General features: G+C 42.8%; 1 protein-coding gene across 4 annotated transcripts in view; it reads left to right on the plus strand.

Moving 5' to 3' along the window:
- Positions 1–12,095, plus strand: part of nos1apa (nitric oxide synthase 1 (neuronal) adaptor protein a) — a 477,337-nt gene that overhangs the window by 210,851 nt on the left and 254,391 nt on the right. For all 4 annotated transcript variants that reach the window (XM_063063836.1, XM_063063834.1, XM_063063833.1 and 1 more), the window contains exon 3: positions 8,007–8,099. In XM_063063836.1, coding sequence (XP_062919906.1) covers positions 8,007–8,099 — 93 coding nt within the window. The remainder of the gene's footprint in view (positions 1–8,006; positions 8,100–12,095) is intronic.

Here is a 12,095-nt window from a genome sequence, read left to right on the forward strand (position 1 = left end):
GAGGAATCAGGTCATCCACAGGGCCACACCCCTAAGCCGCATGTCCTCCAGGCCACACCTGGAGATCCCAAAACACCAGGCTGCTCGGTTACTTCCAAGAGCGAGAACTCACCGCCGGTGAAGAATGTAGTTTCAGTGCAGCTGTAGATCATGGACTCTGAGAGGACCCCTGCCATCTTGAAAAGGGGGAAAAAAATTACATGAGAAAAGGAGATATGAACTGCTTAGTGGATGAACTAGAAGAAGTTGTCCAGGTCTGCAAAAACTTCTGGCACCATCTTAAGCTCCTCCTACTCTTCAATTGAGGCAGTGACTTAAGGGCTCACAGCACCCAATATGGACTGAAACAAGTAGCATTTTCTTGGAGAATAAACAAGATGTCACAATTTTAAAAGGGGTACAAGTGGAAAGAAATCTTGTGAGAAGATTTCTCATTTCTCTGCTTCTATTTATGTTGGATCATGCATGATTCTTCAAACAGTTTGTCAACCCGCTCTGCAACTTTTCAAAAACTCTTCTCACAAGATTTCTTTCTTCTTGTACCCCTTTTGGAATTGTAACATCTTGTTTACTCTTCCCAGCAAATGCTTCTTGTTTCACTCCAAACTGGGTGCTATGAGCCTGCAAGTCTCTGCCTCAGGTGAAAAAGACTTACATTTTTTATTGTGCCATTAACAGTGTTGTAGCATTTCAAATGATCTGGGACAACATGATAACAAAGTGGCTCGTGTAATGCTTTACGGAGGCAGTGACCGAGATGCTGCTCTCTGCAGGGAGTTAGTACGTTCTCCCCATCACTTTGTGGGTTTCCTTCAGATGCTCGAGTGTCCTTCCACGTTCCAGAGACATATGGGTTAAGGTTAGCGTTAGTAAATCGTGGGCATGCTAGGTTGGCGCCAGAAGCATGGCCATGCTTGTGGGCTCCCCCCGGCATACCCCCCAACTGTGCTTGGTCATTGATGCTAGCAAGGCATTTCACCGCATGTTTCAATATTTCAGTGTATGTATGACAAATAAGGCTGATCAATGTACTTCATGGCAGAGAAAGGTTGCTGTTGTAATGATAGCTGTAGTCTGTGAGCTCACACAATGAATAATGTAACAATGACTAGATCTACAAGTTGAGTCAGTGGTGAGGAAGGCAAATGTGATCACAGTATTCATTTTGAGAGGACAAAAGCAAGGATGTAATACTAATGCTTTATAAGGCACTTGTGAGGCCTCACTTGGAGTATTGTGAGCAGTTTTGGGCCCCTTATCTAAGAAAGCATGTGCTCACAGTGGAGAGAGTTCAAAGGAGGTTCACGAAAATGATTCCAGGGATTGAAAAGGTTATCGAATGAGGAGTGTTTGATGGCTCTGGGCCTCTACTCACTGGAATTTAGAAGAATGATGGGGAAGGGGGGGATCTCATTGAAACCTATTAAATGTTGAAAGACTTCAATAGAGTAGATGTAGAGAAGATGTTTCTTCTGGGGGAAGAGTTTAGAATTAGAGGACATGGCCTCAGAAAAGAGGGACGCCCATTTAGAATGAAGATGAGAAGGAATTTCTTTTGCCAGGGAGTGGTGAATCTGGAATTTGTTGCCACAGGTGGCTGTGAAGGACAAATCATTGCATATTTTTAAAGCAGGGGTTGATGGATTCTGGATTAGTCAGGGCATGAAGGGTTATGGGAAGAAGGCAGGAGACTGGGGGTGAGAGGGAAATGAATCCGCCATGATGAAATGGTGCAGCAGACTCAATGGGCCAAATGCCCTAATTCTGCTCCTATATCTCATGGTCTTATCTCTGTTTCTTTGATGTTGCTTGAGGAGTAAATTCCGGCCAAGATACCAAAGAGTATACTTGCTGTGGCTTGAAGGAAGGATGTTTAGCAACCTCTTGAGAAGGCAGACAAGCTTCGTTTAGTCTCATTTGAAAAGTGCCTCTTTGAAGAACTAAATGCCTTTGAATCCAAGTTCATAACTTTCCCAAAATAGTTTTGATTTGAAAGCAACTGCACTGAAATGAAAGTTGCCTGAATTGCGCGTATAGCTGTTGAAATTTGCCAATTACTTGGTGTCATGCAAAGATATTTGCTTTGGAGTTAATGACTGCACCAGTGGAAAGAGCGGCTTATTGTTCTTTACAGCTCATTTGCTGAAGTAAATGATGAGCCAAGTTTGAGGCCAGATGAGGACATATAAACAATTAACTAGCAAACCACAGTATAACAGATGTTTCACTATAAGGTTATGGGTAATTTGTGCAGAATTGAAAAATCATCAATAATAATAACGAAGGAGTTCTAAATCTTTGGAGTAAATAATCAGTGTGACTTGTCCATGTAAAAGTTTTTACTTAAATCAAACTCTTTCAAGTGCCTCCTAGAAACATTCGCACCATAAACAGAACAGGCTTAAAGGGCAAAAATGTGCTGAGAAGTTGAGATTTCCCAAATGTCTGTGCATTGATCCGTAGCAATGAAGGACGTAAATTGACTTTCATTTAAAGGTTACACTTTAGCTGCATGAGACAGACTTTCCCAATTCATTGCTAATGATGGTTGTAGGGTCCTCTCTGTGCAGGCATTTCAAACTGATTAAAAGGACTTGCTTAAAAGTGCTACAGCACTCATTGGCAAAGAGGACTTGGGCACTGAAAGTGGTAGGAAAGGAATTCAAAAGGAGAAAACTTATTTGGGTTGGTTACCTAAAACAATTAGTTTTAGGGTCTGATGAACTAACACTGACCTATGCAGGGGCTTTCTTTTTAATTTCAAAAGTAAACTTTAATCATGTATACTCCCAGTGGCCACTTTATTAGGTACACCTCATTAATGCAAATATCTAATCGGCCAATTATGTGGCAGCAATCAAGGAATGCCAAAAAGGTCAAAAGGTTTAGTTGCTGTTTAGACCAAGTATCAGAATGGAAAGAAATGTGATCTAAGTAACTTTGACCGTGGAATAATTATTGGTGCCAGATGGGGTGGTATGAGTACCTCAGAAACCACTGATCTCCTGGGATTTTCCTGCACAGCAGTCTCTAGAGTTTACAGGGAATGGTGTGAAAAACAAAAAAATAACATTCAGTGAGTGGCAGTTCTGTGGGTGAAAATGCCTTGTTAATGAGAGAGGTCAGAAGAGAATGGTCACACTGGTTCAAGCTGACAGAAGTCAAATAACTCTTCATTACAGCTGTGGTGTGCAGAACAGCATCTCTGAATGCACAACATGTTTAACTTCTAAGCGGATGGGCTACGGCAGCAGGAGACCATGTACGTAGATGCAGTGACCATTTTATTAGGTACAGGAAGTAATTAATAAAGTGGCCTCTGAATGTCTACAAAAACAGTATGTGGCTTTCTTTACATTCATAATGTCGTCCGGTGTATACATTCTTTGTATTATTGTGTCTCTACAGTTATAGTGTTAGTACATTCTATATACTAGACACGGTTGTGTGGGGAAGGCCTTGTCTGTGTTTTTGAGGAGGAAACAAAGTTTATTGCTGAAGACCAAAGAGATGAGTATGGACTTTAGGAAAGGGCAGGCTGACCACTCCTCACTATACACAAAGCTCATCCTTGGAGAGAGTTAGAAATACCAAGTTTCTGGGAGTTGACATAACAAATGATCTTACCTGGCCCCTCAACATAACCATCTTAACCAAGAAAACACAGCAGCATCTCCACTTCCTGAGGGGGTTGAGGTGAGTGAGGCTCTCCCCCTACCCACATTCTAACGAACTTTTACAGGAGCACTGTTGAGAGCGTCCCGACCAGCCGCGTCACCGCCTGGCACGGGAATTTAGACATCTGACTGCAAGTCCCTACAAACAATTGCGGGGACTGCTGGGAGGGTCATCAGAGTGTCTCTTCCACCTATCAAAGATATCAGGAGTGCTGCATATGCAGGCCCATTAGCATTGTCAATGATTCCTCTCATTCATCCAACAATCTCTATGACCCCTAATATCAGTCAGGAGGAACTGCAGCATTAGCACAGGATCTGATAGGATGGGAAACAGTCTCTTCCCCCGGGCCATAACACTACTGAATTCCCTGCCACCACCCAGGTCTTATCACCCATGGAACGCCAGTAGCGTTGACAAACAACAAACAGCAGAAGAGATGAAGAGACAGGGGGATGAAAGGGCTGCATGTCTCCAGAATGACAAAAACAGGCACAGAAGGAGGAGAGAGGAAGAGACAAAGGAGCTGAGAAATGCACATCTCCAGGATCAGAGACAAAGAACAAACAGCAGAAGAGATGAAGAGACGGGGCTGAAAGGACTGCACGTCTCCAGAATGGCAACGAGAGGCACAAGGGTGGCAGATAAACCAGAAATGATGCCATCAAAAGTGTCCTTCGTTAAACAAATTTGCTTTGCTACACATCGTTCTTCTTTAATAAACTGAGGTTTTCTACTTCAGTTTCCAAAGCAAAGTGATACCAATAGCATTCAGCAAAATTTAATGTTCATTCTGGTCACATCAGACTGCACTACCCTTCTCTCAATGGGTGCCCCAATGGGTCACCCTGTTGTCTCGTATCATTTTATGTATTATATGTATGAGTTATATGTACTATGTTGTGTACTTTTGGAGGAGTGCTTGGCGGTATATATGTGTATGATTGCATGGCAATAAACTTGAACTTGAACTAAGGGCAGGGCAGTGGACGTTGAACAGATGAACTTTAGTAAAGCATTTAACAAGCTCCCTCATAGTGGGCAGATCTAGAATATTAAAGTAAATTGATCCAAGGAGATTTGGTAGATTGGATTCAAAATTATCAAGGCAATCGAAGGCAGAGGACAATGGTGGAAGGGTGTTCTTCTGACTGGAGGTCTGTGACCAGTGATGGTTCACAGGGCTGTGTGTTGGGACTTGTTTGTGATGTGTGTTAATGATTTGGACAAAAGTGTGGTAGGCTGATAAGCAAATTTGCAGACGACACAAAAATTGGCAGAGCTGTGTGCAATGAGGAAGATCATCAAGGGATGCTGGTTGTTAAAGACTGGTTGGAAATGCAGGTGGATAAACAAAAATGAAGTTTAATCTGGACAAGTTGCACAAAGGAAGGGGGAGAGAATACAGTAAATGGTCTGGTCCTTAAGTGCACGGAAGTATAAAAGGGTGTTGAGGTGCTCTTGGTAGGGGGTTAAAGAAGCATTCTGCATTCTCGCCTTCATTGGCCAGCGCATCGGGTATAAAAACTAGTAAGTCATGTTGCAGCTGTATAAAACTTTGGTCAGGCTGCATCGGGAGTATTGTATGCATTCTGTTTGACGCATAGCAGTAAGGACGTGGGAGCTCTGATCTGTAATCTACAGTTGGCCATCCCGCCTCTCTGCTACTCACTATGTTCCTGGCTGATCTTTTATCATAAGGCACTTTCCTGTACTACCTCTTTATTCCCCTAATATTTAAAAATATATCAATCTGCTTTGAACATACTCAGGTGACTAAGTTTCTTAGGTGGAAATTTCCCATTGATTTACTAATGAAAATTAAATCTTCTTATCTCACTCCATGATGATAACTTATTACTTTGAGTTGGTGATGCCTGGTTGTAAACATTAAGGGAAGCATCAGCTCTCTACGTGCGCTGTCAAGTCAAAGGACAATTTAAGTCTTTCAATGAGATCGCCTCTTTTCTAATAAACTAAAGAAATTATAGGCAATGACAGTTACCTCTGCCATTCTAACTATGGTTCTGCTACTCAGTCATTGAATGACTGTGTCTCCATTAGTCAATCTACAAACGTTTGTATGTTGGAGTAATGGAACTCATGGTCTCTACAACACTTTTCATATTTTATTACTACCGACTTTGTATTCTCTTATTGGTATTTCCAACAGGGTCTACTAGATAGAAATACAAAAGGTGCTGAGTCTTTCCTTTACGATTCAGTCAGTACAACTTCCACGGTGGTAGGGTGAAGATACTGTATATCTCTACCAAAGGAGGTGTAAGGCGCTCCTTCTCTCTGCTAGCCTGCAGGACACCCTTGGGCGAGGTGTATTACTGGCTTAGCCACACCCCGCTAACCCCAGATCAGGGTCATGTGAAGCCACGGGAGCAGGTGCAGCCGGAGCATATCACAAGTCCTGGTCATGCGACCGCTGATGCCAGGCAGACAACCTCTGAAGAGTATTGATGATGACTAGGGTTACCTGTCTTGTGAAGACACTGCCCAGAAGAAGGCAATGACAAACCTCTTCTGTTGAAACATTTGTCAAGAACAATCATGGTCGTAGAACGACTATGATCGCCCACATCGTAGACATGGCATATACAGAACGAACGAACAACTGTAGTTACTATACTACTATTCTATACTATATACTGTACTATACTACTGCAATGAAAATCATGATAGAACTGGGAAAATTTCTAATCTGGATCAATCAGCAATTTGCTGGGTAACTCCGTCACTCATAGAGTTTAATCACACAGAAGTGGGCCCTTCAACCCCCTTTATGCCCACCTGCACTAATCTCATTTGCCTGCAATTGGGACCATACCCTTTCATGTCTTGTCCTTTTATCCTCAGGCACATATTGCTAGGGTGCCTAAGACTTTTGCACAGTATTGTATATTATGTCTTTCCAGTTACTGGAATACTACTGAGCTAATACAAAGCTAAGTACTCTTATCAACACACACAAAATGCTGGAAGAACTCAGCAGGCCAGGCTGCATCTATGGTAAAGAGTGCAGTTGTCGTTTCGGGCTGAAAACCTTCATCAGGAAGGGTCTTGGCCCGAAACATCAACTGAACTCTTTTCCATAGATGCTGGCTGGCCTGCTAAGTTCCTCCAGCGTTTTGTGTGTGTTGCTTGGATTTCCAGCATCTGCAGGTTTTCTCTTGTTTGTGATTTTAAGTAGTCTTATTTCTGTTTCCCAACCACCTTCCTACTTTAACCTATATAAAGTACTGTGCAAAAGCCTCAGGCACCCTAGCTATGTATTTTCTCGCCTAAGGCTTTTGCACAGTATTGCATTTGTGTCTGTCTAAATGCTTCTTAAATGTATCTGATTCCAACACCACGTCTGGCAGCAAGTTTCAGATTCAGAACAACGAATAGTACAGTATTGGACAGGCCATTATTATGAGGTCAGATTTGAATGGCCTCTTAGTATGTGCTTGGTTCAAGTCAAGTTTATTCAAGTTCAACTTTCTTGCAGTTGCATCAAAACACAACGGACATTTGTGTACATAAATTTTACAAGACATTGATGGGAAAGACCATGAAAAATAAGACATTAGTGCAAGAACATCATTAAAAGCAAGCCCATGCTGGTGCACAAGGTGGTCTGTAGTGTTCCATTGCTGAGGGGGGAATAGGATTGTGCAGGGAGGTGCGTAATCCTGATGGTTATATGAATATGGCTGTTCTTGAACTTGCTGGTATGGGACCTCCTGTCTGATGGTAACAGTGTAAGAGAACATGACCTGAATAGTGGGGGTGCTTGATGATTGATGCTGGCTTCTTGTGGCTCGGCTTCATGTGGCTGCTTTCAGTAGTAAGGAGGGTCCACTGCTCCACTACTCTCCACAACCTCTTGTGTTCTTGAGTGTTGGAACTGCCATACTACGCCATGATGCAAGCCATCAAGATGCCTTCTACACTGCATCTGTACAAGTTGGTTGGAGTATTTGGTGACATGCCGAATCTCCCTAAGTCTCTGAAGTGGCTGTTGCTAAGCAAGTGATGGTCATATAGTGTGATATTGCCTTTCTCAGTCTAACAGTGGGGTAGATGTCTTCACCCAATGTCCCCAGAGGAGTCAGACCTGCCAAACTTGCACATGATTTATTACAAATTAATCTGCTTGTTATCCTTTGCAAAGAGAGGGAGGTGTGATAGGGTGGAGGGTAGACTTCACAGGTTTCTTTAAACCAAAGGAAAAGATGATAACTTTCTTCAAATCTTTTACTTTCTTCTTTTTGTCTAAGAATAGCATCAACTTGCAAATGTTTTACAGAACTCTTCCATCTTTTTTATTTCAGTATGAATTCAAGGCCAAGAACATTAAGAAGAAGAAGGTGAATATAATGGTGTCAGTGGATGGGGTCAAAGTTCTCCTCAGGAAGAAGAAGAAGGTGGGTTGACCTTGGCCAGCATTTGAAATAGTGATTAACAACAAAGCCCACAGGCCTTCTCGGTGACCATTCAATCGTCATCCACTAATGAAGGTTGATGATTTACAATTCCCTTGATTCGTTGTTTGCAGCCAGAAGCAATTTGTGTGGAATGTATTCATTTACAGCTGGTATAGATTACTGTAGGACTTTGAGCCCAGTGCTTTTATAAACCTCTGATTTGGTCACTGATGGAGTATGTAAAGGTCTGTGCCCTGGGCCACGGTAGTAATTGAATGTGACTCATACTGAATGCCGTACTGTGTGAGATGGTGAGATTATTACTGATGGTCAGGTACAGCTATTAACATTTACAGGAGGTGCTCAGAAACAGGAGGCTTCAGGCAATCTGCAACAAGGCTGATTTTAAAAAAATCTCCATAAAATATTCTTCTACATTGGTGCAACAAGGTAAACAACAAACTGGGTGAATGGGCATTAAGAACAGTTGCAGTTTCCCAGCTTTGGAATTAGATTTAGATTATAACGCTCCTACACATGAGTGGCATTATATGCAAATTAACCTTTGCTGAATTCACTTAAATTAATTCTCATAACAACAGTGCACAAATGTACAGTCTACTAATTATTGTGCAGAATGATCTTAAAGAGTAATCTTTCTGGGTAAAGGATGGGGATAGGAGCACAGGGATGTGTTTTTTGCCAGATGTCTGGGGACCATCTGATCAAAGAAGGGACCCAGTGCAAGCTTTTCAACATCTTCCTGAGGTGACCTTCCTATTACCTAATGATTCTCTTTACAATAATCTGAGAAAATCAAGCATGTCCCTTTCCCACTGCCAAAGAGAAGGCTGCTCATTTATGGCTGCAATCCAAACCTGCCATGTGCCCACGAGAGAGGATATGGATTTCATGGGACAGTGTTAAGCATGTCTGGTCCACATTTATCTGAATAAGCTATTGAAGGTAAGGGTTTGGAAATCCACCCTGTTTGTTTATCACTGACACTTAGACCTTTTAATGATTTGCTATGAGAATTTAGATTTCAAAAGGTACACTGTCAGTGTCATTGGAAATCCACACAACAGGTGCCATGCCAAATCTTGCAGTGAATGGGATTCCAGCATCTAACCAGAACTATTTGTGTCTAGTTTATATCATAATCCTCCTTAACAGGAGTGATGTTTTGTGACTGGTGGGCACGTTGCTGATATTGCTTAGTCGTTATGAACAGTGCGGCTCCAATTGTTTTGAAGTGAATGGGTGCTGATTTATTTTAGACTCGCAAAGCTGTGGCAGTGTAATAGTTTCTGCACAAGGACTGCAGGCCTGTTGCTTTCTGCGTAAGGAGCAGTGATGGGTGCTCAGTAATAAATTAAGGTCTGTAATTATTTGTCATCCTGGTGCCTTTCAGAATTACTCATTACACGAGCAGCCACAGGCACAAGAGCCAGGAGCTACTACAGGGAGTACAATGGCAGTACTGATTAAATCCAGTTTCTTGGCTAATCATATCTGCTTTCATTCTCACCTCATTGGTATGAATTTACAGTATGTAGAAGCAGAACATTAATGTCCTGAGTATGCACCTTTCCTTGCTGGAACAAATGGTCAACTTCAAACTTTCTATATAGAACAGTGGGAGCCCTTCAGCCCACAATGTTGTTCCGACCTTTTAGCATACTCCATTATCTATCTACCCCCTTCCCTCTACATAGCCCATAACCCTCCATTTTTCTTTCATCCATGTGCCTATCTAATAGTCTGTCAAATGTCCCTAATGTATTAGGCTCTACCACCAATCCTGGCAGTGTGCATGCAGGCACTTACCACTCTCTGTGTAAGAAAAAACGTACTACCTCTGACACTTTCCCTAAACTTTTCTCCACTCATTGAAAATAATGTACTCTAGTACTAGCCATTGCCACCCCAGGGAAAAAGATGCTGGCTGTCCACTCTATCTGTGTCTTTATAATCTTCTACCTCTCTGTCAAATCGCTCTGGCAAGATGGTGGCACGAGTGGTCGCAACGGCTTCTACGGGGTCAACAAAAGGTGCTACCGTTATACGAGGGGTGATTGATAAGTTCGTAGCCTGAGGTAGAAGGAGTCAACTTTAGAAAACCTAGCACATTTATTTTTCAGCATAGTCCCCTCCTACATTTACACACTTAGTCCAGCATGGAGCATGGCCTAAGGTAGAAGGAGATGAGTTATTAACTTCAAACTTTCTGCATAATCACTCAAAGAGTTGAACTGCACATGCATGTAACGAGAGCTGTATAACTCATCCCCTTCTAAATTAGGCCACTGACTTATCAATCACCCCTGCTGTGGACCACTTTCTGGAGGTCCAAGACGCTGACTTCTTCAAAGAAGGGATCCGTATACTCCACAACCGCTGGACTAGGTGTGTAAATGTAGGAGGGGACTATGTGGAAAAGTAAATGTGCTAGGATTTCTAAAATTGACTCCCTCTACCTTAGGCCATAAACTTATCAATCACCCCTTGTATTTAGACGTGTATGTAATGGTGGCAAGATCGTGTTATACAGTAAGAACTCAAAGGACTGCAGGTCTACACCATCAACGTGTTGCTCGCTGGTGGAGATAATGAAAGAGCTGTGCAACATGCTACTGCCTGAGTTGAGTCGATGGAGACTTGCAGTCAAATAGCAAGTGGCCGCCATGGCTGCTTTTCTTGTGATCGTAAGACCCCTTTGGACATTGTTAACCTGGTACGCCAAAGTTGGATTTGCTAATTTATTGGATGCGAGCAGGAGCGGATGGAGGGGGCCTATTTCCTGGTCGTAGCAACGACTAGGCCTGAAGTCACAGTGCCGCCATTTGCAGCTGCCCGAAGTGAGGGGACGAAGCCATTGCATTTCACCGGGTCACTGGTGTGGCTCGATGTCCAGAACAGAGTCAGAGATGCCCCCTCCCCCACAGAGTTTCGTTTGGCAGAAGGCGAGCTCTGTTGTGGCAGACTGCAGATTTTTAGCAGCACTCAATGGACTCAGGCCTCAAGATGTGGGGACTCTGGCTTTTCAGCTACTGGAGGAGAGGCGGCCGAGCCATTGCGCTCTACCGGGAGCAGTGTAGCGCAGTTGTGGTGACAGCAGATTTCAAATGGATTGAGGGGTCTGGGCTATATACATATATATTTGTCTGGTTGTGTTCATACTAATATTCTATATGTGCGATGACTGGGCCTCAACGCCTTGGTGTCGCCTAGCAGATGTTGGGGCAAAGACTGGGACTCAAAGCCATGGTGTCACCTAGTGGGCGTCGGGAGCCAGTCAACCGATGATATTGGTGGGCTGTGGAGAGGGTCTTGACTATATATACAGTATACACACATATTCTGCATCATATTTTATGCTGCTATTCTATACTGGTTTGTTGACTTGCTTTCATCAAGCCATGGCATTGCGGGGGGAATGGGGAGGGTGGGGGCAAGGTAGGCATCGGGACTCTTATTACGTGATTGTAATCTTGTATGTGCTTACTGTGTGTGACTGTAGGTAATGTATCTTTGCACCTTGACCCTGTAGTAACGCTGTCTCGTTTGGTTGTATTCATGTACGGTTAAATGACAATTAAACTTGAATTGAATTGAAATGTCCTCTCATCCTCCTTCATTCTAAAGCAGGGGTTCGCAACCTTTTTTATGCCAAGGACCTTTACCATTAACTGAGGTGTCTTTGGACCCCAAATAGTGAAACCCTACTGAAAGCGGAAGCCTCAGCTTTTGAACTCTGTTCTGCAAATTCTGTTGTTTCACTCTGATGCCACCCAGCACAGCCATTACATCCTTTCAGGAAATGCTTTAATCACCTCAGTATGCTCAGTTACCTTCATGGAGGTGATAACTCAATTTACTCTGATTGGATTCATACTTCCCCTCGCCTACTAATATCTAAATGCAACATGTTATATGAAAAATAAGGAATACAAAAAAACTATAAGACATGCACAATTCCTTGTGCAGTTCACA

Source organism: Mobula hypostoma, chromosome 12, assembly GCF_963921235.1.
Source record: "Mobula hypostoma chromosome 12, sMobHyp1.1, whole genome shotgun sequence".
Lineage (NCBI taxonomy): Eukaryota > Metazoa > Chordata > Chondrichthyes > Myliobatiformes > Myliobatidae > Mobula > Mobula hypostoma.